Source organism: Nelumbo lutea, chromosome 4 (genome assembly GCF_056320005.1).
Source record: "Nelumbo lutea isolate HS-2025 chromosome 4, American lotus-T2T, whole genome shotgun sequence".
NCBI classification, from domain to species: domain Eukaryota; kingdom Viridiplantae; phylum Streptophyta; class Magnoliopsida; order Proteales; family Nelumbonaceae; genus Nelumbo; species Nelumbo lutea.
In genome coordinates, this window is record NC_142687.1 from 80,638,734 (window position 1) to 80,663,577 (window position 24,844).

Consider the following 24,844-nt stretch of genomic DNA (forward strand, 5'->3'; position numbering starts at 1 on the left):
CATGGTCTGACATAATAGCCGCACATCAGGAACATTTCCAATGAATGTAAAACGTAAATTATACAGATGCTCTTGATGTGTGGCCATCAATCCATGGAGCCTTATGGCCTGCATCATGTGGTCAGCAGATATCGTGGTAGAGCAGGCACTTGAGGATAATGAAACTTGAAACGAATTTTGTGCAAGGGTTCTACTATGATACAGAAAGACAGACACGATGCTGGAAAACTTAAAACCGATCAAATGATGAATCCGGATAACCTGCCAACAAAACGAATTCTAACACCACCTCCCAACATGATCTGACATCAGACATCTCATACATGGTGGGTTTGTGGAGGGTGTTGGAGCATGTTTTATTAAGAAGTGATTTCAACTCTTGAATAAGATTGGATTCAATTCTCGTAAGGCCGTGCTCTTACCATACAGCCACTTGTAACCATGTATTGGAAATACCTCTGTAATTATACATTTTTATTTGTCGGGAGATATTCCCAATACACGGTAGCCACATCTATGGTTTTATGAAGACTCAATCCAAGTTCCAACGACACCTATGCCATATGCGAGACTGGATCTGCTCCTCACACCTGGCGCCTCACACGCACATCCTATCTTGCATCGGGAACTCTCCCGTACATATTAGTTATTCACGGGAGATGTTCCCATCCAAGTTCCAACATGTCAGATCATGTTGCAACAGCCAACAACAGGCGGTTTACAGACTTAGAGGGAGCGTTAAGGGGCAGTCCGGATCAAGTAGACACAAACGTTATATGTATATTCAATGAGCAGTTAGAAAATTTTTTGACACCAGTCTCTTAGAATACTCGGCCTACCCTTGAACAAGTTAAAAACCACTAATGACAATTGTCAATATTTATCAAGTGCTCTTCGAACATGTTTACTATATTACCCCTACTAGATCCCGTCTTATTAGGGGCAGATACGGTTATGTGGATTGATCCCAAGTCTCTGGGGCTTGGAGAGACACTGACCATCTCAACCACCGGATTAGTTAATAGTTAAAAAACGTCATTAGCATATGTACATGAATTAGTTGCCCCTACTAGAACCGGTTTTGAAAAAAAATTAAAAAAAAAAAAAAAAAACAAACAATAACCTTGGTTGCCACAGCTACCATTTCTATTAAAGGCACCATTTGGGAAGAGTGTAAATGGCGGTTTTGCAAGTGTTTGATAAGAAATATTTGAATTGAAAATGAACTCAATGTTGATCAATATAAAAAAGTGGATTCCAGTCTCTTTTAAGCAAAAATCATTTGGAAAGCGTACAAAATTGTCATTGCAAAATCAAACAAACCCAGAAATTTTATCAACCCAACATTTACAATTGCACCGAACATTTTTGCAATGACCTTCCGTAAACCATGAGGAAAAGAGAAGAATACACACAGACACACCCTTCATCACATACAGAGAAACTTCCTCATCTCTTCTTCCAGAGTTAGGGAATTATAAAGTCTCCATTTTTCACTCTTAAGTTACAATTGCCTAATGAGTTGTAAAAAAAAAAGGATTAGGGCATCAAAGTCACTCTTACATGCTAATTGGTTATCGACCATTACAGTAGAATCCACTTAAAACAACAATACCTGCCAATGTACCATGAACTCCAGTGTGAAGTTTGGCAGAATAAGCCCATGCTTGCTGAAGACCTGAGGTTTACTATGTTTCCTGCCGCAGGCATATACCATGATCATTTAGAGTGGACACATCTAAAAACACTAATAAGCTCAGGTGATTAAGGTTGTCGCAGCCACAGAATGAAAAATACTTAGCCTGGATAACTAAAGCATGGACATGGATCAAGAACATGAAAAATAAAAGGCACCACATATTTTTAGAAAATATAATTGGCACATTTGATGATCCTAACCAAGTCTCGCTACAAGTTTAAAATGATTCTTTAGTCACCAAAATTTTGTGCATTCGATATTTAATTCAAAATTTTGCCCAATAGAGGGGGCAAAGCTTGCCTAGGAAGATACAAATTCGTGGGTGATTCTATGAAATCTTGAATTTCCTAAAGATTTCAACTGAATATATATCTTTTCATTTTTTGTTCTTTTGTACAAAATCTTTCTAAATAAAAATTGATATTCTGCAGAATTTTGCAGAGCAACTTGGACTTCTTGGTGTCAAAAAGAAACTGCTGCTAAAATATCCACATCTAGTTATCTTCAATCAATATCTTTGACACGTAAAGAAATTTCAACCAGTGTGCTACTATAGTAGTAGTGACAATTGACCAACTCAAAATTTCTTCCTATCTCTACCAAAAAATATCCCATTCCTGACTTCCATGGAAGAAGAGCTTCCGAAGGTGATAGCTTTACTTTGGACAACCAGCAATCGAAAAATCAACAACACAGCAGTACCTTAAAGAACAAAGCCTATATACACGTGCATATGCATTATGAGAAATGGCAAATATATCTCTACAACTTCCATGGGCATTACGCTTCTTTTGAGAGAGGGGATTATGGATCTTTCTAGGGTATTACTCCAATAAATCCACACATCATTCATCAATGCTTATTGAGCCATTTAGTGAACAGGAAAAAACTTTTGGAAAGTCCCAACACATTAAGGGGGTGAGAATAAAGCAGAAGCATTGGAACACATGAGCTATGTTTTGCACGCACTCAAGTCTCTCTTTTCACTAGCCAACAATACAGATATTGCTCTTTTGCACACAATGTCAAACCATTTCAGCCAAATTGCCTATACTTCTCACCTATCCAGCAACCTCAATTCACAAACACTTCGCTTCTGATTTTATCCATCCTACTCTTGCCACTCAATGCAGCAACAGCATCTCAGTTGGACATATTTTATTTGTTCAAATTTCATGTTTGCTCAATATGTCCCACATAACACGGTTGGTATTATAACCTTTTTTTGGTTTCTGCCCACAGAACCAATCACTTACCCGGTTACCCCTTTGCTGTACTCAAAACCAATTTTATACCATGTTCATACAGCTGCATTAGAGAACCTCCTCAAAACTAAACTTTGATGGAAGCAGCCTTGGTAATCCTGGGCCCTCTGGGATTGGGGGAGCATTCGGGAATGCAGAGGGCCAGATAGTGGCTTTATTCTCCGGTCCAATTGAAGTGGGAGATGCGGTTAGTGCAGAGGTGCAAGCTGTTTTACAGGGGGCTCAATTTGCCAAAGAGATGAACATCAGAGATCTGATCATAGAAGGTGACTCTAAAGTAGGGGTGTTCATTATATGGTTCAAACCACAAAACCAAACTGAACCAAACCAAATTTGCAGTTTGGTTCAGTTTATACCTATAAACGGTTTGGTTCGGTTTGAGAATTTTCTAAATTGCAGTTTGCGGTTTTGGTTTGGTTTATTGAACTTTATTAACTGAGCCAAACCATAAACCGAAGATTTATATACATATATAATATGAATATATGATAATATAAACATTATATATAAAATATCTAAATGAAATGCGCATAGTTGTCAAGGCGACGCCTAGGTGGGCGCCTAGGCGACTAGGCGGTTTTACAGTGTCGCCTCGCCTAAACGCCTATAGTTTTGTATACTAGGCGACCGCCCAGACTTAGGTGGGCACCTAGGCGACTAGGTGGGTGCCTAAATCCAGCTTCCTTCCAGCCCAGATTCAATTCTTTTTTTCTTCAAAGAAACAGGGGTTCCGCCCCCTCCTCCTCCAGCCCAGATTCAATGCTTTTTTTTCGAAAAAACAGGGCCTCCACCCCTATTCTCCTCCCTTCTTCTTCTTCTTCTTCTTCTTCTTCTTCTTCTTCCAGCCCAGATTCAATGCTTTTTTTTTTCGAAAAAACAGGGGCCCCGCCCATATTCTCCTCCCTTCTAGTCGCCTAGCCGCCTGCCTAGGTGACTAGGCGACTTATTATTTTTAACAGCCAAACCTACTCTACTCCCTTCCTAGTTCCCAAACTTATAAAATAGTTTATCAGATTCCATCGCCTAGGCGCCCGGGTGCCCCATGGTCGCCTAGTCTCGCCTAGTCACCTTGACAACTATGGGAATGCGTAAAATTATAAATATATAATGAACTCTTTATTTTATAATAAAATAATAAATAAAAGTTTTAAGTTTTAATTTTTAGGGGAGCTATTTGGGATTTCTAATTGGGTTAAGCCCAACAGAACCATAGAATGGTCCAAAATCCCCAAACCGTATTAGAAACCACACCAAACCGTAATAAAACGGTTTGGTTTGACTTCCATACCAAAACGGTTTGGTTCTGTTTAGAAATTTCTCAAACTGTAATTTACTGGTTTGGTCTGAGATCTCCAAACCACACCGAACCGGACCGTGAACACCCCTACTCTAAAGTGGTAATACGGTGGCTGAATGAACCGGAGACAGCAGCTTGGCCTTTCAGAGAAGCGTTGAGAAGATTCAAATGGCTAACTTCTAATATAACAGTCAGAGTTCAGTGGGAAAGAAGATCGGAAAATAGGCTGGCAGACCTACTAGCTAAACAAGGGGTGAATAGGGGTCAATTATTCTAGGCTACACTGTAATTTATATTGTTTTTGAGGCTGCATCTTGCGGCTTTTGGGAAAACTAAATGCTGTACCAGTTGTAAATCCGTCTTAAAAATTTTTAATGAGATTGCTTTATTATTCATCTAAAAAAAAAAACCTCCTTGACATGCCTAGTTAGCCATCACAAAAACAATAATAAACCCAAAGCCAACACTTAATTAGACATATGGTAATTGGAAACTCTCAGTTCTTTTCAATATCATGTCTCTCCTTAAAATGTGTCCACACTGGTTACAACATTATACATGTCCATAATCATATCAATATCTCTGTAGCACTATTCTGATATAAAACTAGGGATGATCGTCGGTTGAGATAGGCCGGGGTTCTAGGCCTATGACTTTTACTTGTTAAATATTAAATATTTAAAATTTTTATATTATGTCATAATATAAAATATTATATACAATATGAAGTATAAGTGTCCAATTATAATCTTTATATATAAAGTATAAAATACAATATATTAATATTGTGGGCCAGGGACTGGTCGGGCCTGCACACAACTTAGGCCCAAGCCTGGAATTTCCAGATCAAGCTGGAAATGATCACCCCTATGTCAAACCACCATGCTATATATCTAAGGACAAATAGGATATTCTTTTTTGATCAATAACAAATAGCATATTCTTGGAGTGGAGCCACCGCACTCATAAGCTTCCATAATCCAATTATTGGATGTTAAGAGGGTCTAAACACACCATATTATAGATAACATCTAAGAGAGTGTTTGCACCAAAAAATAAAGAAAAAAAAAAGATCGGTGGCCTTTGACGACCAGATTCATTCCTTCATGTGTCCCAATTTCATAATTTGGACATGGTAGGAGGTTATGGCACCACAACCATTTTAGGGGTCCTCTAGCCCCAAATTCTAGTCTAGTTTTGTCCTTCATAAATCTCCTTTCTGTGACCGTTCTCCTTGCCTCTTTTCCCATTTTGCTCCCTCTAAAGCTCCTTCTTAAGTCAAAACAATTGAGCTAAAGAATTGTACTACAATAAAAACAGATTATCTCATCAAACTACAGCTAACTAATAAATGGAGTATAGTTAACTGCCCCTTCTAAGATGAAGAAATGCTATTAATAAATGAAGCCATGGTCGCACAAGATAGCATATCTTTGACACAGTGCACTGGAATGAAATACGCAGGGTTCAAAGCATTGATACACCTCGATACGCTAGAAGATGCATATCAGGTGTTTCGATCAATGCCTCCAATTTTTTAGTTTTTTTTTCTCAAAAATAGATCAGGGGGCAGTCTTAGCCCACCTAACCCTTGAAACCGAACAAAACCCCAAAGCCCTTTTATTTCAAGTATCAGGGGCCTGCTGAAGCTTGGAAACAGGCATAGGTCCATTCTAGGAATCAAAGGTATAAATCATTTGAAGTAAAACAAGACCAAAAATTTAGCAGTATGCTACAAATCAGTTTGAAAAGACTGAAAACACAATGAATATATTAGCTAATTAGAATCTACACAAAAAGCCTTGTCAAGTACAAGAAAAAAAAAAAGACCCGTTGCAAGCTAGTAATACAGACATGGATCATACCACAATTTATCTTAGGAGAGAACACCACTTGGTCACATGCAGGAGCAATATCCATCAATTGCATAAATCAACGATCCCAACCAGAGGGCCTCCGCCTTTCTCTAAGCCTATCTCCAGAACTGAAAACAATAAAAATAATAAAATATCTTTCAGAATCAAAAAGAAAAAAAAAACCACCAATTCAAAGTTTCAAAACATGCAGGGTTGACTTCAGACAACTAACCTTTCCATTTTCTTCTGACTTCCATTTTCTTTGGAACTCCCAGAAGTGGTTTGTCCACCTGATGGAGTAGGATTGAATGAAGTTGTTGTCTGAGTTCTGTTTGCATCTCCACCTATTGAACCACCAGAGACAAATCCAGGCAAGACTGGCCTCTTGCTCACGTTTGCGCTTGAGAAGCTACTATTTTGAGAATCCGATTTTGCAGCTACAAAGTTGCTTTTGAACTGTGCCATCATTCCTGTCCTTAGGGCATTGACAGCAGACGATCGACTTGGAACAGATTGAGATGGTGTATTTGCCGACTCTGGATTATATCCAATACCAAGGCCATAATCCACACCACGGACACCTCGGCCACTACTTCCTTTTCCCCTCCCTCCTCCTCGTTTCCCACCTGCACAAAGAACAAAGGAAATAATTTTGTAAAGAATTCTCTTGTCAAAGTACTCTATTAAAGCTTCATCTTCTTCTTATGGTGCAAAAAAGAGAATTGAAATATCAATTATCTTTATATCCTACCAATAAACAAACTCCTCAATATTTGCAGATGGTAATATAATTCCCCAATATGCATATATGTATGATTCGTGTCTCTTTTTCTTAATATATATATTGGGAATGGTAACTGTCTCTTTTTCTTAATATATATATATATATATATATATTGGGAATGGTAACTGTCTCTTTGTCTTAATGATTGCCTAAATTTTCTCCCCTAATGGATAAATTAAAATGAGGGCAAAATTTAAAAACCCTAGAAATAATTAATACCCAGTAATCAGAAAATAATTCCAAAGAATACATTAATTAATTATCTGCAAACCACTGATCAAAGGAACATTCCCTATAAAGAATGTTATAGCAAAGATTGAAAATTCATACTGGATCCTTTTCTGGCATCACGTTTGGATCTGAATCTCCCATCCTAACAATTTACAGAAAAAAACAATCAACGTTTATAATACATAAACATTGTTCTAAAATAAAAGAATAGATAAGCTGGTTCCCCTCAAAGGAACACAAAAGTAGTTATTGAGTAGATATAATCTTTGCAATCATGGTATCTAAACTTGTCCAGAAAAGAAATATGGATACAGTAAATAAGACAAATTGAAGACATTTATGTGTCAACTGTGTTGATTGCAAATTCCATGCAAACTTACCTTCATAGCAAGATCCATCAATTCCACAGACACATTCTGTCCAGCAGCAATCAAACTGTTGACCAACTCACCTGCAAAGCGTGCCTCTTTCTGTGTGATAAGAGTATATGCAATACCATCTTTATCTCCAGCTCGACCCGTTCTACCAATACGATGAACATGCATATCCATATCTCTTGCAATATCAAAGTTCACAACTGATTTAATTGATTTGATGTCAAGCCCACGAGCAGCAACATCAGTTGCAACAAGAACATGGTAAATTCCAGATTTAAATTTCTGCAAAGTGTCCATGCGAGAAGCCTGATCTTTGTCACCATGGAGAGCTGCAACTTTGAAACCCCTTTGAACCAGCTGGGATTCAATCTCATCTACTGTAGCTTTTTTTGAAGCAAAGACTAGAACATCTCCTTCATCGATCATTCCAGGAAGCTTCTCAAGCAGCCAAGGCATCTTTTCAGCATCAGAAGGAATTACATGAACAATTTGAGTAATATCCTCATTTGCCATTCCCACTTCACCCACTGTAACTCTTACAGGATCAGTTAGAATTTCCCTAGCTAGCTTTTCAACTTTGCGAGGCATTGTTGCTGAAAACAGCAATGTTTGACGGTCCGGTCTAATCTGACCTACAATAGACCTTATTTGTGGCTCAAACCCAAGGTCAAACATCCGATCAGCCTCATCAAGAACCAAGTAGGTGGCTCTAAACATTGTGAGAGCCTTCATCTTTAGCATGTCTATCAATCTTCCTGGAGTACCAACAACTATCTCACAGCCTGCCTTCAATTCTTTAAACTGATCGAGTTTAGACATTCCGCCATAGACTGCAGAAACACGTATTCCATGGGACTTTGCAAATTTCTTGGATTCCAAGTATATCTGGTGTGCTAGTTCTCTAGTAGGTGCACATATCACTCCAATTGGACCCTCTTCTTTCTCAAGTTCAGGCTGGTCCATGATATGCACAATCGTAGGAAGCACAAAAGCAGCAGTTTTTCCAGAACCCGTTTTTGCAATACCAATGATATCCCTTCCAGAAAGCACAATTGGTAAAGCCTGGCACTGTATCGGTGTTGGTTTCTCATAAGCTTGTTTTTTTATAGCATTCATTAGTTGAGGAGAAAATCCACAGTCCTCAAATGTCTTTATAGGCTTGGGTACATCAAAGCCCGACACACGTATAGCCAAACTTTTCCGATACTCAGTAACATCCTGCTCACTCATTCCTGAAGAATGAAGGAAAATAGAAAAATATCAGGCAGTAAATAGATGAAATTATTCAAGAAAAAATATATTTGAGGAATTATAGAATCTGACAGACATGACAGATTGGAGCAAGCATCAAATGTAGACTTTTTGAAATCAAAACTTGAATTAAATGACAAAATTGTATTGCAGTAGGCACATAAATGGATACTCAAATCATTAATAGGAACAAGGTTCAAAGTATCAATGTCTATCATATTGTATCATGTGTATCGTATTAGTCTCAAAGATCTTGGACACGATAAGTATTAAGAGTTCAGGGGTTTTGACAGTTTCGGATGTTAGTAGCTATCCTCAGTAGCCTATCTGTCAATTATCAGACTGAAATTTAAAAATTAAATAAATAAATAAAGTATCCACTGTTTGAAACACACACAAAATGCAAAATTTGTGTATCGTGCATATCAATATTCTATACCTTCAGTAGGAACAGGTCTAAAACTAGAGGTGCAAGTCAGGTACCTGATTTGAAGAATTTAAATAACATCAGGTCTGGGCTTTTGGGCAGGGCCTATTGAAATTTTAACAAATTCCAAACCCAAGCCCAACCAAGTTGCACCCCTATCTAAAACTGAAGGGAACTGTAGAGAACATTCATGAACATTGATGTGGGCCCCACAGCTGTGGTCCCACTCTGTCCGTAGGGTAGAATGTATCTAGTCACAGCTGTGGTCGATTTATGATTCTGTTATTCTAGTTGTTATTTACTTTTCAGTTTTATATTGTTATGTGTTATGATGTAAACACCAAGGGCAGATGTGTCCTTTCATGTAACTAGCATAACATATAAATATTAAATTAAAGTGGCGGCAGCAGAATATTGTGATTCTGTTCTCCTCAAAACTGTGCTCTACTGCTCTCTCACCACTCTTTCTCCTCCTTCACTTTCTCTTCTCTTCGAACCTGAAATTTCCTAGTGATCAAGACTGATAGCAGTCTTGAACAACTACATGGTATCAGAGCCAAGTTAGGGTTTCTCATGTGAGTCTAATACCTGTCGACCACATGAGAATCTCCTAGAACTGAAAGCTGAAAAGGAGGAGTTCGCAGACTGATTCTTGGAGATCGCCAGAAGTGCTAGCAGCTGTTGGAAACTTGTTAGGGTTGCAGAGTGTTGGTGGTCAAGAAGAATCAGAGAAGACTAGGGTTCGGGTAACCCTAGAAGGCAGCGAACAATTTTTCCTTGTAAGTTATTTACTTTCTAAGAGAAGTTAGATCAGAGAAGATAGGTTGGACCTATTTGGAGGGGAAGGCTGAACCATCCTAGGGTTTTCTCTCTGCGATTCACTAGGGTTTTACAGCAAACCCTAGGCCGAACTGTCTCAACTGTGTTTCTCTCTACTCTAGGGTTTGAAAGTAATCTTGTGGCAAGCCCTAGTGTTTGACTGAACCTTGAGATTTATATATACAGATTCTAGGGTTTCTTATTAACCCTACTGCAAGTCTATATATACAGTACTGAGTGGATTGTGCAACTGAATTGTTCACTTTAAGGATTGATTAAAACCATAACTCTCCCAAGCATATCAGACTTCTTTTAAGCTGTTTTTTTCAGAGTCCTAAGGGGTTAGAGCTCTACGGACAGCTACTGTTCTGTTGGCTAGTTGGTTTCAAATCAGAATTATCCCAGTTTTGTGCACATACACTGTGAAGACAGATCAGGCCCATACTGTTTTTTAATGTGATTGGTAGTCCAAGTGCTGTTTTTGAGACTTGACAGAAATGGAATCTAAAAATCAAGCAAAAAGCAACCTTGGGAACATCAATTATGGTAATGTTTCTGAGATGGGTGGTCAGATTACGACCGTAAAGTTTGATGGATCAAACTATTTGGAATGGGTCCAATCAACCATGATGGCTATTGGTGGAAGATGTAAATTAGGGTACCTCTTGAGAGATATGAAGGAACCTCCCAAGGTAGACCCGACATATACCAAGTGGATTCAAGAAAACTACTTGGTTATGACATGGTTGTGTAATTCTATGCAGCCTCATATTAGTCAGAATTATTTGTGGGCAAAGACAGCTAAGAAGATATGGGATGTTATGAAAGAAACTTATTCCCAACCCCTTAATGTTGCTAGAGCATATGAATTGAAATGTGAAGTGAAGAATCTTAAACAAGAAGAGAGATCGGTTTCAATATATTTCTCTACCTTGCAGTCCCTGTGGCGTGAGATTGATCACTTAGAGACTCTTGAGTGGGAGAGCCCCAAAGATGTACAGATATATAGAAAGCAGGTTGAGACAAACCGGGTATTTGAGTTTTTGGTGGGCCTAAATTCAGAGTACGATATTGTACAGCAACAGATTTTGACTAGAGACAGTGTGACTCTCTCTCAAGCATACTCATTTGTACACAGTGAAGAGACCAGAAGGAAGGTTATGATGCAACCTCAGCCCCCCACACCAGCCTTTGTAGCGGTCACACCCAAATCAGGGGGTGATTCAGAGAAGGACAGGAGGAAGACAAGAAGGATGTGGTATGTGAACATTGTAAGAAGCCCAAACATACAAAAGAGACATGCTAGAAACTACACCCTCACTTGGTTCCTGCGAAGTTGAGAAGCAAGAAGGGCATCATGTAGCCGTGAACACTGATTCAGCATCCTCATCTGGCACAAAAGGAACATCTTTAGAGACCTTAGCAGCAGTTCGGGCTGCCTTAATACAGTTAGAAAAGGAAGTTGGAAACTCAGCTCAGCCACCACAGTCTTCATCAGCACCTGCCACATCTGCCTTTGCACATTCAGGTACTCGAGCTTCAGCCTATCATGCCTCAGCTCCAGGTACTACTGAACCTTGTTGGGTAATAGACTCAGGTGCATCTGATCACACGACTAGCTTGCCTTCATTGTTTACTACCTACCATTTGTCTTCTGGTAGGGATAAAGTATCTATTGTTGATGGCTCCCTGGTTCCTATTTCTGGAAAGGGTGACATCAAATTATCAGATATTATCTCCCTGTCATTTGTCTTGCATGTTCCTAAGCTTGATACTAACATTCTTTCAGTCAGTAGTATTACCAAGCATATGAACTGCTCAGTAACCTTCTTTCCTAACCGATGTGTTTTTCAGGAATCGGAGACGAAGAAGGTGATTGGGACTAGTCATGAGACGAATGGGATCTATCTGCTCAGGGAGAGGTTCCATCAGGGAGAGTTAGTTGAAAAGATGTCTTTTGTTTCTCAGAGTGTGAGTCCGGTTATGCCAAAGCATAACCGACTAGGTCATTTGTCTTTTTGGTCCTTATAGAGTCTGTTTTCTGCTTTATTTGAGTCTATTGAGTTGTCTCAGTTGCAATGTGAAAGTTGTGAGTTTGCTAAGCATTGTAGAAAGCCTTATTTATTGAGTAATAAAAGGAGTGATAATTCTTTTGATATTATGCATACTGGCATTTGGGGGGCTTATCATATCCCTTCCATGGGTGGGTACAGATATTTCTTGTTATTTGTTGATGATCATACCCGTTTTTCTTGGGTTTATCCCATGCGTTCACGAGATGAGGTGCCTTCCCTGACCCAAAATTTTCACAAAATGATCCTAACCCAGTTTGATGTTAAGATCGAAGTTCTCAGATATGATAACTCAAAGGAATACTTTGCTAAATCATTGACATCTTATCTTCTTCATCATGGGGTTATCCACCAGAGCTCTTGCCCTCATACACCTCAGCAGAATGGAGTTGTCGAAAGGAAGAATAGGCACATTTTGGAAATGGCTAAAAGTCCCATGTTTACTTCCAATGTTCCTATCCGCTTCTGGGGTGATGCTATCCTCACGGCGATATACCTTATTAATCGGGTTCCTTCCAGGGTCCTTGATATGAGATCGCCTTTTTCCCTTCTACACCCACATGAGGACTTGTTTTCTGTTCCCCTTAAGACATTCGGTTGTACATGCTTTGTTCAGCTTCTCGAACCTCATCACTCCAAGTTCGAACCCAAAGCCTCCAAATGCATCTCCCTTGGTTATGCACAAACCCAAAAGGCTTATTGCTGCTATGGTCCTATCTCAGGGAGGAAGTTTGTCTCCATGGACGTCACTTTCTTTGAGGGGACACCCTATTATCCTTGGGTTTCCCCTCAGGAGAGAGCAGTGAGAGTGGGGGTTTGAGTCCTTGTCTTTAGGGGGAAAGCAGTGAAAGTGGGGCAATTCCTTTACCTATTCCATTGGGTGATGAGAGCTGCAATGGTGAGAGTAGTCAGAGGGATCAGGAGTTGAGGGAGAGTTGTAATGGTGAGGGTGGTCAGAGGGACCAGGAGTTGAGGGTCTATCACAGGCAATGTAGGCAGGTTGATCTTGATCATCAGCAATCCAGACCAGCTCCAATCTCACCTCCAGCTCCAGGTCCAGGTACTACAGTCCTAGCCATTTCACCTCCTACAGATAATCTTGACCTTCCGATTGCAGTCTGTAAAGGGAAACGACATTGTACCACATCTACAGCCCATTGTATTTCCCATTTTTTTATCCTATGATCGCCTATCTCCTACCTACAAGTCCTACCTTAGCTCCATTTCCAATAACAGTGCAAGAAGCCCTATCCGTTCCGGAATGGAAAAATGCAATGCAAGTTGAGATGGATGCCCTGTTGAAAAACAACACCTGGGAGGTAGTTGATCTGCCCAAAGGAAAGAAACCAGTTGGATGCAAACGGGTATTTACGGTGAACCATAATGCAGATGGATCTATTGAGAGGTATAAAGCTCGGTTAGTTGTAAGAGGGTTTACACAGACTTATGGCATAGATTACTTGGAGACCTTTGCACTGGTAGCCAAGATGACCACTATTCGAGTCCTATTATCCCTTGCAGCAAGTCACACTTGGCCTTTTATACCAAATGGACGTGAAAAATGCCTTTCCCAATGGAGATTTGCAGGAAGAAATTTACATGTGTTTGCCTCTTGGATTCTATGATGCAGAGATAGGCAAAAAGGTCTACCGGCTCAACAAGGCTTTGTATGGTTTGAAACAATCACCTAGGGCTTGGTTCGATAGATTCAGACTAGTCCTTGTGAAGTTTGGTTATGTAAAGGCCCAATCAGATCATACCCTATTCATTAAGAGGGTGGAGTCTTCCTTGACACTACTGACAGTATATGTTGATGATATTGTGGTCGCAAAGAATGATAGCCATGAGATTGAGTCCCTTAAACAGCTCCTTCATCAAGAATTTGAGGTAAAAGACCTTGGTGTACTCCGTTATTTTTTGGGTATTGAGGTTGCTAGATCCAAACAGGGGATCTTTATCTCTCAGAGAAAATATATCCTAGGCTTGTTGGCAGAAACTGGAAAGTTAGGTGTCAAGCCTGCAGATACACCAATTGCACAGAACCACGGGATTAGTGCTGAGAGTGGGGAGCTTCTTGAAGACAAAGTTACGTTTCAGCAATTGATAGGAAAGCTCCTATATCTCTGTCTCACTCGGCCAAATATTATTTATGTTGTTAGTGTTGTCAGCCAATACATGCATTCTCCTAGAACCACACATCTTCTTGCAACAGAAAGAATCTTAGCCTACTTGAAGAGATGCCCGAATAGGGGTATACTATTCAAGAACAATAGCCACATGAAGGTGAAGGTCTATACAGATATTGATTGGGCTAAGAGTGTTGATGATAGAAAGTTTACCTCAAGATATTGTGCCATTGTGGGAGGAAACCATATTTCCTGGAGAAATAAGAAACAAAGTGTTGTCTCCCGGTCAAGTGCTAAAGCAGAATACAGGTCCATGGCCAATGGAGTGGCAGAAATCCTATGGCTAAGATTTCTACTTGAGGGGTTGGGCATTGAGTATGAGAAGCCCTTGATGTTGTATTGTGATAATCAAGCAGCCATTGATATAACACATAATTCAGTGCAGCATGATAGAACCAAACACATTGAAGTTGACCGGCATTTTGTACGAGAGAGGGTCACATCTCAAGAAGTATGCCTCCCTTACATCACATCCAGTATGCTACTAGCAGATATCCTCACCAAAGTCATATCAAGAAAGAAACTAGAAGCAGATCTATCCAAGTCGAGAATGATAAACATCTACTCCCAACTTGAGGGGGAGTGTAGAGAACATTGATGAACATTGATGTGGGCCCCACAGTTGTGGTCCCACTCTGTCCGTAGGATAGAATGTATCTAGTCACAGTTGTGGTCGATTTATGATTATGTTATTCTAGTTGTTATTTACTTTTCAGTTTTATATTGTTATGTGTTATGATGTAAACACCAAGGGCAGATGTGTCCTTTCATGTAACTAGCATAACATATAAATATTAAATTAAAGTGGCGGCGGCAGAATATTGTGATTCTGTTCTTCTCCTCAAAATTGTGTTCTACTGCTCTCTCACCACTCTTTCTCCTCCTTCACTTTCTCTTCTCTTCAAACCTGAAATTTCCTAGTGATCAAGACTGATAGCAATCTTGAACAACTACAGAAACCAATGTCAATTACCATTGAACCCTTCAAAATAACCAATCCAATAGTGAATAGTGACTACTCCATGCAGTTAAGAACCAAGACATTTTAGTAGGAAGATAACAAATATGCTTATCTTTATAAGAAATAAGCAGTCTATAATCAGAAAAAAAATGTAATTAAATAAATGAATATTGCGATTGGTTTGGCATGTGGGACCATGTCACATACTCTGGCCCATTATAACAAAGATTCTTGTAACAAGTAAAAGAAATAGTAAAAAATGTACTTTAGCTAGTGTTGTCAAAGCATCAACTAGCTAAGTTACTAATCAGTTTAGGGTTATACTTACTGCACCATCAACTAAGTTATACCCTGTATGCATAGGTTGGGATGAATAAGCATTCACTAACAACTAGTCAAACACCAATTTATTTTAAACTAGTCAACTAATTACAGTAGTGTTATTACTCATTCTGCTCAATACTTCTGCTGCTGAATTAAATGGGACATTATATCATATTATCTATCACTAGATCAGTTGATTCTCACAAATGTGTGTTAAAATTTAAAATCAAGGTGAAGTACATTATTTTCTATTGATAAATTTTTCTCATCAGCACATGTAAGAAGAAGCACTGGTTGCAGGTTGAAGGGAATGGATGTAGGGGTGTACAACCGGTCAGTTCGGTTCAAACCGAGAACCTAACTGACTATTCGGTTTTATCATTTTCTCTAACCGAACCAAACCAAATTGTATTTTAGAACCGAACCGACCCTAATCAAATTAGGTTCGATTTGGTTCAGTTGGACCCTGGTTCTACATAAATGACAAGCATTTAATAAGTGTTGTTAATGAAAAGTTAAAATGGCCCCAAAACCCAATAGTTTTAATTAATTAACTATTAACTATTATTAATTAAAAGTTAAAACGACCCCAAAGCTCAATGGTTTTAATTAATTAGCTATTATTAATTAAAAGCTAAAATAGGCCCAAAGCCCTATGCCAATGGGAAATTGGCGAATTGTCCATTTTCAAAAATAATTAATGATTAATGAACAATTAATCACTAATAAACAATTAATAATGAGTCTAAGTTTTAACTAACTATTATTAATTGTTTATTGGGAAATATAATAATTAATTAGCATAAAGTATTAAATAAAACATTAATGTTTAATATACTTAACTAAATAACAGCATTAATTCGGTTTTCGGTTTTCGGTTCGGTTCGATTGAAAATTTCAGTCAAACCGAACCAAAACTGAAAACCGATCTTTTAAATAAAAACCGAACCAAACCAATAGCCAAATTAGCTTATTCGGTTTGGTTTGGTTCGGTTTTCAGTTTATCAACCACATTTGAACACCCCTAGCTGGAAGGGCCAGGGGCAGACTAAAAAGGACATGGGTTGAAGTGGCAAGAAATGATTTAAGCTTTCATGATTTAACAATGAATATGGCTATAAGCATAACAGAATGGAGAAAAGAAACAGGATTCATGTAACTGATGCCATGTAGTTGGAATAAAGGCATAAAGCTTAGATGATGATGGTACTGTTTTCTCATCTCATCTCTTCAGATTCTGAAAATCAACTATTTTCAGTGGATAACTATGATTTAGTGCATAAGTTTTCAAAAAATTAATAAAAATAGACTATGATACCCTACTCATGCCTCTGCATGTGGCAAGTCAAGGTATATAAAATTGAAACAAGGCATATAATAGAAAAAAGAATGGAGGAGTTCTTTTAGTTTTAGCCCCTTTTCCAATCTATGGTCTGCTGTTGTACACATGCCACATGAGTGGACCTCTCTAATAACATATCTTTTTATTGCATATTTACAGTCTATATTGACATATAAATGAGATTGCATCATTATCTTAAATTTAAAACATTCCTTGTAGTAGTAAACTAATGAACGCCTAGGCACCAACTAAATGGTGTATTTTATTGGGATTTGGGAAGCAAAAATGACTAGTCAATGCCTTGCCACATGGAAACCACTCATGTAGATGTATAATATAACCTATAAAACCATTAAACCATAAAGTCAAATGACAAAGGCAGATATTCTTTCTAAAGATACTAACTATAAAGATGCAACAAAGATGCAATCAGGTAATGCCATTGCAATTCTTTTTTTTTTTTCTTCACTGCCCCCTACCCCTCCCCAACAATATAAATGGATGAGTCAGCGTTAAAAAAATGGCTTAAGAATACCATAGCTCTTCAGTCCTGACATATTTATCAAACTCATAAGAACATTGCTTGGCCGTGAACTCAATTTGTTATCCAGTAGTATGAGTAGCCCAGCTTTCTCCCATAACCAAAGAGTTTGCAAGATCATATAGAAAAGGCATTTCAGAATTCCCCCATTTGGAATAGGAAGAACACCCCCAAACATTAAGTAACCTATTGTCTGGAATTCCCCTTTTTTATAGGTGCTTTTCCTTAACAAATTTCTAAGGCAAAAGCAGACTCACACTAGGTTGAAGAGAACTGCTGAATGAAATGTCTTCTTATCCTTTTGAGTAATGATATAGTGTCATAGACAGCCGTAAGTGTTCTTTAGTGTTAACGTAGATAATAAATGGTCCGGAGCACACATCTTGCAATTAAAAAAAATCAAATTATGAAAACCAAAAGTCTATTGATGGGATTAGTTTTTCAGTTTACCTGAAATGGAAGCTTTCTCTTCATAAAAATCCTTGTTAAATGCCTCATAGTCTATAGAACTATGGTCCAGAGCTGGAATCGGCTCAATCTTCTTCTTATCGACAACCACAGGACTATCATCTGAATCGTACTCAATCATTCCAGCATCTACAGCCTTAGCTACCGCATACACCTCCTCATCCGAATCATAGCCAGCATGAAGAGCTTCCGAAGCCAGAGTCAAACCCACATCCTTCTTTGCCCTCAAGAAGATCTCAATCGGGTCATCCTCGTCATCATCCCCGAACTTATCTGCCTTCTCTTTAGCCTTCGGGGGAGGCGCCGCCCTCATCTCTTCGTGAATTCCCTCCATGAACGCATCAAGGGGGTCAATCTCCCCATCATCAGCACCACCGCTCTGATCATTAGGAGCATCGTTGCGGTCATCCCTCTCATCATACTCGATGTTGTCAAGGTCGTGATCTTCATAGTTATCATGGCCGCTGGAACGGGATGAAGGAGGAACATATAATCTCTGGGGAGCCTGGGATCTCTCAAAATTGTAGGTAGCCGACCTGTTTATGCCAAAACCTTCGAAGCCGAATTTCCTCTTCGACATATCCCCGATTTATTGAGATAAAAATACACTATTTCATCGTCCAGGATGCAGGATGCAGCAGACAAACCCTAGTCACCTCTCGAGGTACTTTCTCTCCTTTTAGGGTTTAAGAAATTCTAAAACAGATAAAACGAAGTGGTCTCTCTTTAAGAAATTCTAAAACAGATAATCATAACCCATAAACCAAACCTCTCTTTGGATCTCCTTCTAGGGATTGAATGAAATAATTAGCTCGAGATGCTCTCGAACTCCGGATTTCTGAATTTGGCTGTTTCTGTCTGGAGTATGGACTATGGATGTATTGCGTTCATGTAGGTCGGCACGTGTTTGAGAGAAGAGTGACTCTGCAACCGTGCGCCACAGATATATCGACTCTCGACCGTTCACAAAGCGGAAACAAACTTTACACCATTGGACCTCGGGTGCGGCTTGGAATCGGAACCACCGATTTTGAGGCGTTTGGACTTTGGAGTCTTAGAGAGAGAGGTTCGATTTCACGTTTTTAAAGAAAACAGTCTACACAAAAATGTTGAGCTTTCAAGTTTCATCAATGGGTGGGGCGGATAAGTCCCTAACTCCCTATTGTATTTAAAAAAAAAGATAGAATTTTCATTCCAATTTTTATTTTATGTTTAAATTCTATTTAATTGGTTAATTGTTAAAAATTTATAGTGTGAAACCCAATAACTAAATTAATAAGAAATATTAAATTTTAGCAAGTTTTTATCTAGCAACTATTAAAAATTAAGAAATTAATAAAAATTAATATTAATAGATAGCTCAACTGGGTTAGACCTATGAATTTTCAAGCTCAAGCAATTATTTTCTTCTAATCTAGGTTTAACTCGGATCTCCACCAACTCCACACATAATGTAGATAGTAGGGTTATAAACGGATTGGATTTAGATCAAATCCAGTTATATCCACATCAACATTCGATTTTGAAATCTCTATATCCACATCCACATCTAATTATTATGTTGGATTTTAAATTTAATCCATGACAATCTTATTGTATTTAAAATGACCCAAAATTAAAAAGTAAAAAAACTAATTTTTTTTAAAATATATATGAGTAATAAATGTATATAAATATTAAATATTAAATAGATTAATTATAAAATTTATATAATTACATGTAATATCTATATGTATACATAATTATACTACATATATATAATAATAATTTTTTATTAGACATGGATTTTAATCAAACCGGATTAGGTTAAATCTATATTTAATATGATTATTAATAAGATGCAAGTTCTAACATCCAAATATGGTAAATATTATTATTATATAATATTTAGATAACAGATTTTATATTAATGCATAAATAGAAATGCTAACAAGGCAAGCCTACGCATGTCCTAAGCCCTAACAAAGATTATTACGCTTAAGGTGTTGACCAAGCTAGGTTAGGCAATCTTAAAAACTATTAAAGTATTAATACACTATCAAAAGCTAGCTCAATATCTTTTGTTTTCTTGGTTCATTAGGCTACATAATGGTGTAACACATCCACCATAGCTCCTTCAACTTCAATGTTATTTAAAAATCTATACTACTTTAAAAAGTAAGAATGGCCTCAAGAATATTTCTGGAATTTTCTAAGGACAATACTTACCCCTCTATATTTAAATTTAATGATAAAAAAATGAGGGCAAATAGGGTAATTGGTTCTTGATATTAAATGAGTTGAAAAGAGGTAATTCAAAGATATTCAATGCATTCAATCCTCTCTCATTAAATCCAACATTTAAGTTATTAACTTGCATTCATGTTCATTGAATCATATATTTAAATCATTTTTATTTATTCTCATCATTAAGTTCTATTAATTAAATTCACACTTAATAAATTAATAATTCCAATAACATAAAAGCTTATACCTTTAAAATCTACCTAGCAAAAATAGTATTTTCATCTAAGTGGTGGTAAGAAATTAAATCATTCTGGGTCAAATGGGTTAATCTATGCTGCCATGATTAAATAATAAAATGAAAAAATGAAAAACAAAATATAAATTAAAAAAATTGGGAACATTTTTAACATGCATATTAAACAATAATAAGTATGTTAAATAAGAAATGTTTTTATTAGTGATGAAAATGGAATGTAAAATTTAAAACCAATTGGAAATAAAAATATTTCCTATTCTCTCTCATTAAATTCTTGTAATTAAATCCACAATATTAATTTTAATAGTATAAATATGAATATTTTGAAAAGTAATTTGAAAACAAAACCATTTTCTTTCCTCCCGATGGTGGGCAAGCAATTTGACCATTTGTGGTCAAATGGATTAATAAATAATGTCATAATCAAATAATAAAAAATTAAAATAAATAACTATGAAATGTAAGAAATATTTTTATTAATAATGAAAATAGAAAGCCAATTTCAAAATCTACCTAGAAATTAAATGATGTCATAGTCAAATAATAAAATTTTTAATAATAGAAAATACAAAGAATCACAAAAATTAAAAAAATAAAAGATAAGAGAAAATTTTGGATACATATCTAATGTTATATATTTATAAAAAATAAAACATTGGGTGCATCTCTAATATTGTACATTCATTATATTGAACAAAAATAAGTTTTATACATAAGAAATAATGTTATCAATGATGGAAATGTAATACAAAATTTAATGTCAACCTAGAAATCAAACAATTTTTATTTTTAGATGGTGGGTTATTAGTGATTTGAGTAAAATGATACCATAGACAAACAAAAGTCAAGTGTGAAAAGTAAAAAATTATTTTATATAATGTAAATGAAATATATAATTTAAAGGGAAAAATATAGTCAAAGTCAATTGTACATTTAAAATTATGTTGTAGGTTGGTCCAGAAACCAACTAAACTCTGAAAACCGGCTCCACATTTCAAATTATAAAAACCTTTGCCATGTTATCAGAGGCTTATGTGGTTGTTGCCAACATGAGACTCTTATTCCATGTTGGACACAACAAAAAACTTATATCAAAAATAGGTTTTCAGTTTCTCTCCCACTCCCTCTGGTTTTCGATCTCCCTCCCTTCTCTCAAACTCTCACAGTCATCTCTTGATCTCCCGCTCCCTCTATCTCTCCCATTCTCTTTGCTTCGGTCTGTAGCCAAATCAAAGCCTCTCTCTCTGTTGTTCTCCCTCAATCTTTCTCATTCTTCTCCCTCACTCTCTCTTTCTCGATCAAAATCCCCTTCTCCCTCAATCTCTATTGTTCTCTAATTTGTGTAAATTTCATAGCCAAGAGTTTCTTGTGAATTTTATCAAATTGGTGTAATAATTTTTTAACCATACCAAGTTGGTTTCATGTTCTTTTATATGACTTGATTAATACCATATAAGTGTGTAAGAAAATAAGAAAATAAAAAAAAAAACATGAGAGGGAGAATGATAGAAATTAAGGGAGAATGAGAGATCGACCGAGAAAGAGAATGAGAGAGATTGAGGGAGAACGATAGGTAGAGAGAGAGAATGAGAGAAATTGATATAGAGAATGTAAATTTAGAAACCAAAAACCATTTTTATTTATTTTCAAATCAAATAGTCGTTGAGTAGATAAAGATGACTATGAATAAAAGAGTGTGAGGGAGATTGAGAGAGAGAGATTAAAAACACTTTTTTTTCCAATCACCCAACATTAAATGGCAATTTCAGTATAAGTTTTTTATTATGTCCAATATGGATTAAGAGTACCATGCTGGCAATATCCACATAACCCTCCAATGACATGGCGAGGGCTGTTATAACTTGAAATATAGAGTTGTTTGTTATAATTTTGTTGATTTGTGGACCAACTTGTAACCAAATTTTAAATGTATAGTCAGCTCCGACTAAAATTCTCCCTAATTTAAAACTAATCCAAAAGCAATGCTATTTCTTATCTAGATGGTGGGTCAATGATCCAACTTTTCAAAAAAATGCATGATGCCATAATTGAATAATAAATATTTAAGTTTATTTTTAATCACATTGTTACTTTTTTTAATTTTCAATTTGTATCTTAACTATGATATATCTAAAATTCAAATAATTAATATGAAGAAAATTTTCTCACGTGCAACGCATGTGCTTAATTACCGGTAGTAAAAAAAACCGAAAAACAATTGATGCATGAATTGCACTCGGTTTGGTTAAATCCAATTAGGAATCTTAAATTACTCTTAGGGGTGCAACTTGGGTGGGTTGGGTCAAGATGAGGATCCACTCAAGCCTAACCCAAAGTCCTAAACCTCAAGCTCGACCTTAGATTAATTTAATTATGAATAAAGAGTTAAAATATAGATTAATTTAATTATAATTATAGCTTAATTTTTTTATATTTACTAATACTTAAGTATTTTAAATATTTAAATAATATTTACAAAAAGTGTAACATTTAATCATTAATAAAGTAAAATAAATAAAATAGAACACTAATAGATAATACAGAAAAAATAATTATTGGATTAACTAATTAGCAATGCTTTTCTATTTTTATTAAAAAGTATTAATATAATTAATCCAAATGATTAAATTACTAAATTATATTTGTAAAAAAATATTAAAATAAAGATTAATTATTTCAAACAATATTGTGTTCCTTCCTTAGTTATAAGTTTTGGTTGTTTCACTTTCACTTCATAAATCCCATGCATCACATGGGTCCCCACTAGTTGTCAAATATACATTTTGTTAGGTAAGAAACCATTTTTAGAATCATTCTCCATTTCATGAAGTCACATCCCTTGGTGTCAATAATCGCCCTTAAGTATGAAAAACTAAGATTTATTTCTCTACTGATTTTTGAAAAATCAACTAAGTAAAATATAACAAGTCATTGGTTTGTATCATGCTTTTGAAGCCGGACCACTGACCTAACCAAAAAGCATACGATTTGATGTAGGCGCAAGTACTAGGGCTTAGGATGGCACCACGTGGCATCAACCGCCACTACCAATCACCTCCAACCACTCCCAAGGCAAAGCAAGTATAAATAGAGGTCCCCATCTCTAGGTAAACCATCTTGCTCACTCCTACTCTTTAGCTCTTTTGCTCTCCAGTGATCTCGTCTGAACTCTCATCTCGGACCTCGTCCGAGCCCTCTTACATGCTTGACTAACTTGACCGTCAGAATCTCTGCCCTCGAGATAACACTCGAGGCCTCTGACATGTATTTTCTTATTCTCAGGACCGGACACATCGGCTTCGACTAAGGAAGTGAACTTACTTTGTTGCACTTGGCCCATCCTTGGCAGCAACACGATTCAAGTCTAGCAATTTAATCCATTCCGTTCCTCAAATCTCAGTTTCCTTTCCGCTAATGTTTTTCAAGGTAGACTTGTTGGTGCTTTTGCTTTTGTCATCTATTACTAATCAAGGAGAATATGATCTTAATGATACAAATAGTATACTTATGCTGGATCTTCAAGGATTCATTAGGCTTAGGCTTCAGTTGGCATTCCTTATTTTAACTTTTAAGGACTTATCTCTATTTTTCAGTTAAGATGCGTGACTGAATTTTTAACTGCAAAAGGGAAATAAATCCTTAAAATAAGGAATGCCAAATGCATCATTAGTTGGGAGAAAATAAAATAGCAGGGATGAGAGTGGGAAAACAAGATCAGAGTTCTTAAGCCAAACAAAAGGGAATTCTCTATTAGGGAATGCCATCCTTCCAAAATTCTATAAGTATATAGCATCTACAGCATCCTCATCTGGAGACCGGATTTTGCCCTCACAAATTTGTCTTCACAACACTAGCAATGCGCATTTGGAACATCTCGCACTGTTTCAAGTGTTGTGAGGGCTTTATAAGAACAAGTTTTGTGAGGACTTTATAAGAACAAGTTTTGTGAGGACCAAATACGGATTCCCTTACTTGACAACAAGTGTCCATATTTACGCAGCAGGGCCACTCTCTGAATTCCCTAGTGACCTTGAGATGTTTAACATGCCAGAGCCAATGTTTTCAAAACCAGATCAGACCAGACAATCCAACCAAGAATTGGTCACCTGACTGATTCCGTGTAACCCTAAAACTGCTTTTTGGCCAAAAACTGTTGATTGGGTCAGCAAACCACTGACCCAGGAACGGTTTTTGGCCTTTTTAGGTTTTTTAATTTTTTTTTTAAATTTTCGTTTTTTTTGTCAGTGGGCTGTCTATTCGGACCAGACAGTTGGACCGTTCAACCTGGGAACCGGACCCAGAACGGTTCCATGTCAAGTCCGGTTTTAAAAACCTTGATGCCAACTTATATTGCTGATATGGACTTGGGGATAGGGGCGATAATCAGTCCGATTTCCTTTTTCTTAGGGGTAGGGACAATGGTTGAATTTGAACCCACCGGTAATTGAAAGGATTAAAAAAA

General features: G+C 36.9%; 1 protein-coding gene across 3 annotated transcripts; it reads right to left on the bottom strand.

Annotated features, from left to right (window-relative positions):
• Positions 1-1,233: 1,233 nt before the first annotated feature.
• Positions 1,234-18,956, bottom strand: LOC148861284 (P-loop containing nucleoside triphosphate hydrolases superfamily protein). Of its 3 annotated transcripts, XR_016113091.1 has the most exons (7): positions 17,883-18,956; positions 7,513-8,741; positions 7,232-7,274; positions 6,350-6,743; positions 6,127-6,245; positions 1,616-1,697; positions 1,234-1,514 (listed from the first exon to the last, which is right to left on the bottom strand). XR_016113091.1 is itself a non-coding variant. In XM_088985386.1 (5 exons), exons 1-5 carry the CDS (start codon positions 18,478-18,480, stop codon positions 6,194-6,196), a joined length of 2,316 nt encoding a protein of 771 aa, XP_088841512.1. In that variant the 5' UTR covers positions 18,481-18,956; the 3' UTR covers positions 5,927-6,193. The 3 variants fall into 3 exon arrangements, 1 of the variants encoding a protein (XP_088841512.1); XR_016113090.1 differs by having other exon boundaries at positions 1,234-1,697; XM_088985386.1 differs by lacking the exons at positions 1,234-1,514; positions 1,616-1,697 and having other exon boundaries at positions 5,927-6,245.
• Positions 18,957-24,844: the final 5,888 nt, after the last annotated feature.